The sequence below is a fragment of the Adiantum capillus-veneris genome, chromosome 9, assembly GCF_014529385.1.
Source record: "Adiantum capillus-veneris isolate H3 chromosome 9, ASM1452938v2, whole genome shotgun sequence".
Lineage (NCBI taxonomy): Eukaryota > Viridiplantae > Streptophyta > Polypodiopsida > Polypodiales > Pteridaceae > Adiantum > Adiantum capillus-veneris.
In genome coordinates, this window is record NC_140939.1 from 74,983,180 (window position 1) to 74,989,889 (window position 6,710).

Consider the following 6,710-nt stretch of genomic DNA (forward strand, 5'->3'; position numbering starts at 1 on the left):
GATTAGAGGATGTCATTTAAAGAAGTACAATTTTCCAATAACCAATGAATTGCTAGAAATGATGCATGCAACAAAGCAAAGAAATATAAAGCAACAGCAGGTCATTGATAAATCCCAAGAGGAAGCTCGGCTTTGGATACTCAAAAGGAAAGATTCTCTCAAAAATCAACAAATACCTATTCCCATCAACACTTTGGAACTAGATGAACGACTATGGGAATTACAAAAAGATAATGGATGATGAATGGTTGGATGGAATGTACCTTCGCATCAAAGTATATATGAATAATCATAGCACAAATGCATTGGTTGATAGAGGAGCTTGAGTACATGAAACCAGCTATTCCACGTACAAGAAAGCAACAAGTCAGTCTTTGACATTGGGAATATTGGGTATTAAACGATACAACAAGAACCCAACACCGACACTGGGAGTAGTGTTGGGCGATTAGGCCACTAGCGGATGCTGTAATAGCGAGAACTCAACCAACAAACAAGAATGTCAGAGGAGGACGGAGCTTGACCCGCAGGCGCATGGAAACAAATAGATGGGTGTCAATAACCTACTCGACCTTCTAGAGACAATAACTACCAAGGAAATCAAATCTAAGTTCTAAAAATGAAAATGACTGAAATCCATCCTACGAGTAAACTCTATCCGACACATGATCAAAAGTCATCGAATCAGCCTCAAACTCAAAGGAGAGTCTATACACCACGTAAGGACAATACCCTATGAATCTACAATATAATCTCAACTTGTAACCACTCCATGCAGTAAACGTGTATGAACACAGGCCGAAAAATTCAGGTGACCAAAATTCGACTCCGATGACACTAATGTGTAGCTCTACTCGCTGCGGTTCTATCGATATATGGCACCCTCGATTCCGACACACAGATAGGGAGAAAACTCACATAGAAGCTCGTGGGAGCTCACCTCGCGTAGAAGACGAATGCGTGCACGCTTGGTATCGGTGCGTATCTCTCGCCGTTGCTAACACAATGGTGGTGTCGCTTCTCCAATGGCAGCTCCGTAGCTCGCGTAGCAAGAGGATAAGACGCTCTCTCTCTCTCTCAGACACAGTCACAGCGCTTCAAAACTTATCTTGATTAATGATTCAAAAAACTTGTCCTTAGGTTTACAATAATTGGCTCTTATACTTCAACCTTGGAAGTGTGAACACATCTCTAATCTAATTACATCAACAGGTGAAACTACTTGAGGAATACAAGCTGGAAACTCAATTGAGTCCCGCTAATTACAATGAATTGGCTCCATCAAAAATGAAATGTCGTAAAGACATTTATTACAATAAGTGTTTACAAAAATATGAGTGTGAGTAAAAATGTCTAGGTGTAGCCCTCCTCTCAGCACTCCTCCCCTCCGCATCCATGTCGTCCCTAACATGACATCTTTTCTTTGTCTTTAGTGGAGTCCCGTCGATTTCAGCATCTGAATATGTGACTCGTATCTCAGGTTTCCAATAGTCAGTGTAGGGCTGAATATCTTACTTTCATGAGTAAAGAAACCAGTATAAAATGCCTCCTTAAAGGCCTGCATGTGGAAACTCGGCATAAACATGATTCTCTGATAAAAGAGGTGTAATACTTTTGAAGATGGCTATAAGGCTAAATCATACATCATATCCGTGACTATGTCTGCGGTTGACAACAATGTTGGGTTGGTAGCTTTCTCTGGCGCGAACACCTCAATGCAAGCCAATAATTTTTTGAAAATCTTTTTGACCCTTTGACACGAAAGGTCAGGAGAGCCAGTAAAGAGCTTAATGGTGCCCGTGAGGGTTTTCACCATGTAGGCCTTACTTATTCTCTCTGCCGCCTTCGGTCCTGGCATCTTGGGGTAATTAAGCCAATTCGGCTTCTTTGCTGTGATTCTGGAATGTTCTTTCCAACTCCTGACTCGTGGCACTGGACAGAACGTCGCAACTTCTCTAACTTCCTTGGGTGCCTCCACCCAATAGATTAGGTAGGTTGGGTACTTTGTAAACCACCCTTTTCTCCATCTCGGCTGGGAGTCTACTATCTTCTTTGATTCCTCCTCTTTTGTGATGTCACCTTCGTATAGCGCGACATACTGCTCTTCTTCTATCCTTTTCTTTGTCTTCAGCACTTCAAACTTTAGTAGAGGAAGGGGCAATGTAGGTTGCATCCATTGTTCTTGCAGCACCTTAGTATCCACTCCTTGGAGTCCAATGGAGAACATGAGTCTTCTTTCCCACTCCATGGCCGCCTTTGCACTCTTCTCTGTTGACTTCTCTGTCTGCTCGTGCAATCTTTTTTCTTCATCTTCGGTAAACCTGGATGTTGCGTTCTCGTCTTGTGCACGGGCTGGATCTTCACTTGTTGTTGCTTTCCCAATGTCTGGAAGCTCCACGGCTGCCCCGCTTCTTTCTTCTTGATGATCCTCTGTATCTTTTATCACTTTGTCTTGAAGATCTTGGAGCTGCTTTTGGAGGGCCTCATTCTCTGCTCTCAATGCTTGGGTCTCTGATGTCAGTTGTTCTTTGGCAGCCAATGAGCCCTCCGCAATGTGCAATCTCTGCACTTGCTCTAGCCGCAATTCTCTTTGCAAACTCCGGATTTGATCTTCCAAACCGGGGATTATTGCTCCCTCTGGCTCTACTCCTGCTTTGCTAGCTCTTGGTGTGAATCTAAGCCTTAGGATTGTTCTATCCTGCAGCTCCATTCTTTTTCAAAGCTCAATGAGCTTGTCCTTTGTAGCTTCCAATTATTCATTAATTCTTTTCTTGGCTTCTTGTGCACTGGCCACATCTCTTGAAGCATCAGAAAGTTGGAGGATTAGTCCATCTCTTTCATTTTCTGCTTCCAGGAGAGATTCCTTGAGGTACTCTGATTCTTCTAGTGCACTCTCACATTTTGTTTCCATCTCCTCTTCTCTCTTTTCCGCTGCTTCTTTGCTATCCCTCATTGTCTTTGATCGGGTTTTGATATGCTGCAGATGCACTTTTTGAATATCTCTGTCATTCTCATCCTCGAGCTCATCCTCCTCTTCAAGCTCATCCTCTGCCTTTTCAGGTACCAACCTTCGCTCTCTGTCGAATCAATTCTTGGTCCTCCTCTCCTTTCCTCTCTGTTCTTCTTGTGCTATACACAACTTTGAGAGCCTCTTCTTGACTATATCCTGAGTCGATTAGAACATCATATTGCTCTTTCTTCATTTGAATTGGATCCGTTGCCTTCTCCTCTTGTTGTATTTCGGGCTTTTCTGGCACATCCACCTGCACTTCAGTGGTCATTTCCTCCACTATCTTTTCCTCTTCTTCAGGAATGGACTCTTCTAGCTTGCTCGTGCCCTTGTCACCACCTTTTAATTCAGATTTAATGTGTTGAACTTCTGCTTCAGTGTATGGCTCTACTGGTTGCTGCTCCAATATAGCTTTTGATTCTTCATAAGCCTTGATATATTGATCATACTGATCAATATGGGGTCTGATTGAGCTCGCTCCGATTTTAGTTGGGTCTGGTACCCACTTTTCCTCAAAATCTCCCTTTAAAGCTTTCTCGGCTCTAAACTGTTCAATCAATCTCTTCATTCTAGCGGCTTTCTGGCTCTTAGTTTGCTTGGGAGCGGGTTTCTTCTTGTTCTTCTTCTTGAGGGGCTCGTCTGCTTCTTCTTCTGGCTCGGAAACAATCTCTAGCTTCCTCCTTGCCCTTGTTGACACTCTCTTGGTGACCTCTGGCTAGTCTTCATCTTCATCTATCTCTCTTAGCCATTGGTTTTGCGAGGGAGCCTTTGGCCATTGGTCCCTTGATGCGATAGCTTCTTAAGCTATCTTAGTCAACACTTCGGCTCCCCCAATGTACTTTGGCTTCTCGTTCTGCATAGCAATTACTTGCTCATGAATGTGTTGCGCATAATTTACTTCCTTCGGGATGTTGCTCTTTATTGCCCAAGTGATGGTTGTGGCAATGGCATGTGGGGGTGTGGTATACTTTTGTGGCCTTTTGCTGCATATGTGTAAGAATTGGCTGTAGAACCGGCAAAGCTTTGCCGCTCTCGGATCTGCCATGTCTTCATAGGTGACATTTTGCTTCTTTGGCCCATACACTTCTATAGATTCTCGTCTTTCTCTGACTGAGCTTCCTTTGTTGTGTAGCTTCAAAGCATCTGCAAAGATCTGAGGAGTGATAATCACTTCAAATTTTTCCCCGTCCCAGGCTGTGAGTGTAGCCATTCCATCTTTGTGTATGGTGGTTACCAACTCATACACTCTTTGAGCATCTACTCCTGATGGTCTGGAAGTAAAAAAGCTGCGGAGATCTACCCTTTCCAGGTATCTGCTTATCTCCTCCGTTCTGCTGTAGTCCACCAGTACTTGGGGAATCATGGGGATATCCACTGTTTGTCCCCGTGGGTCTCTGATAGTACCTTGGTATATCTTTATCCTTTGTTCTTCTAACACTGCTTCTTCCATCCAAGTCTTTGTGGGCTTGAGAGTCTCTGGGGGGATAGAAAATGGGTCTGCTTCGGCTATTGCTTCCTTGAGTGTCGTTCTCTTCCTCTTTGATGAAGACTTCCCCGAATCCATGGATCGTGTAACTCCAATTTCAGAAGTTAGCGTCTTTTTCAGTACTAAAAGCCGAAATTAAGCTTTTAACTGTCCAAATGACTTAAAAATTGAAACATAAGCTATTCAGGGCCTAAGGATACAATGCATATGGAAAAATATGACATTTGGGTGCAAAATCATGTTGGAGACATCATACGTGTATGATGTCTTTTGTGTCAAAATGGCTTGATATTGGTTGTCCTTGTAGTTGATAGTGCATACTTCCATTCTATATGCCTGAATTTGAATTTGGGTCCCATTTGGTCAAGTTATGGCCATTTTGGTCTTGATCAGGCTTTTTGCAAGATATTGAGTGAGAATTGGATTTTGTGATCCAAATTGGATGAAACTTGGTGGTTGGCTCTAAAATGGCATGTAGATCACTTCTGTGTGGTGGTTGCAACCCTGAAATGCAAAAACCAAGTAGGGAGATATCATACGCGTATGATGTCTTTTTGGGTAAAACTGAACCATTTTGCATTGTAAGCTTGGATTTGGCTTTATATAGGCTTAGACAATGATTTTATGAAAGTTGGGTATAGTTTGGACTGAAATTGGCTCTGGAGACATCATACGCGTATGATGTCTTTTTTGTCATTTTTTGCACGAGATTGGTTATGTGGGCTCCACATATGATAGCAACGGACTGTGTGTACTCAGATCTGGACTTGAAGTTGAGTATGGTGAATTTTGGCTAGGTCAGGCTTTAGACAGAGAATTTTCCGCTGATTGGGCTAATAGAGTGATCCCCTTGACCAAATGGTACCAAAATCCATATGTGGCATGTATTTGATATATATAATGGATATATGATGAAAAATGATCAATTTTGGCTTTGTATGTGCAAAGTGACATCATACGCGTATGATGTCTTTTTGGCCAAAATGGTACTTTTTGGTTCCAGATAGCTTGTGCATGTGTTAAACAACATCTCTACAAAGTTTCATTGAGTTTGGAGCTATTTTGGCAAATTTAGGGCCATAAGACAGTTTTTTGCCCTACTTTGTGTCTTTTTAGTTTCCAATTGGTTTTTCAACTCTAAATCTCATGATACTTTGTACATTTGATGTTGTCCACATGTAGAAAGAGGCTATGCATTCATGTGTTCAAGATGCTGTGAAAATCATGCTGAGAGACATCATACGCGTATGATGTCTATTCTTGATAAAAAGTGTTCTTTGTGCAAAGAATGGTTTGTGCTAGTGCCCTAAGCCCTGCTAACTAGTTTTCAACCTTAACACTAGAATGGTAACAGGACACTTTTATGTCCTTGGAAACTTTTGTGTCCTGTTAAGTGACCACTTTACTTGAATTATTTGAAGAGTATGAAAATGAATTTCTAGGTGCTATATATCCACAAAGTTGCCTTATGAGCTGAAAAAAACTTAGCATTTTTTTTGGAGTATCGATCTCACCATTAACCTTACTCTTGCACAACATTTTTGAACCTAAACTGTGTGAAAAAACGGGTCCTATTTTTGGCTTTTTTTCAATTTTTGGCAACTATACCACTCTAAACTTCATGTTTGTGAGGTTTAGATGGCTAGAGGTTAGGCCTTCATAGTTCTCAACATGTTTTGATGCTTGTAGGGGGAGCTAAGTGTTAAAATTGAAAGTTATGACCAATTTACCATAATTGCATAATCCTATTTTTTGGGCAAAATTAGCACTTTTATGATTTTTTTGGTGCCTTTCTTGATATCCAAATTCAATTTTGATTGTGTAAGTGTAATGTATAACATAAAGCTAATCTTCCTTGAGTTTTGGGGGACCTAATATGCTATATATCATAGTATATGATGATGGTTGAGTTTTTTTATTGCTGAAGAATACGATACATTTTAGAGTAGCAAGTATAACTTTCTCAATATTGCTAGTTTCTTAGGCCAATTGTGTGTATTTTGTAGGTACTAACCATATCTAATCATAGACTACAAACTTGGCTAGATATTGAGTAGTTTCTATGGGTTTCTAGAGGTCATAACGCTAAACCCAGTTTTTTCATGTTTGCTGTATTTAGCACTTTATCATTGCTCCCAAGGTTCCAATTGTGAGAGATCCATTATACATTTGACATTCTCCATGGCTCCTTTTGAATCCAAAGTCCCTAAGGGA

General features: G+C 41.2%; 1 protein-coding gene across 1 annotated transcript; it reads right to left on the reverse strand.

Moving 5' to 3' along the window:
• Positions 1–1,624: 1,624 nt before the first annotated feature.
• On the reverse strand, positions 1,625–2,248 carry LOC147450688 (uncharacterized). Its single transcript, XM_086520506.1, has one exon. The coding sequence runs from the start codon at positions 2,246–2,248 to the stop codon at positions 1,625–1,627; it is 624 nt and encodes a 207-aa protein (XP_086376632.1).
• Between the last annotated feature and the right edge of the window lie 4,462 nt (positions 2,249–6,710).

What these genes read in the sequence shown, in the direction of transcription:
- LOC147450688 (XM_086520506.1), bottom strand. Translation starts at nt 2,248, where the DNA reads ATGGAGTGGGAAAGAAGACTCATGTTCTCCATTGGACTCCAAGGAGTG.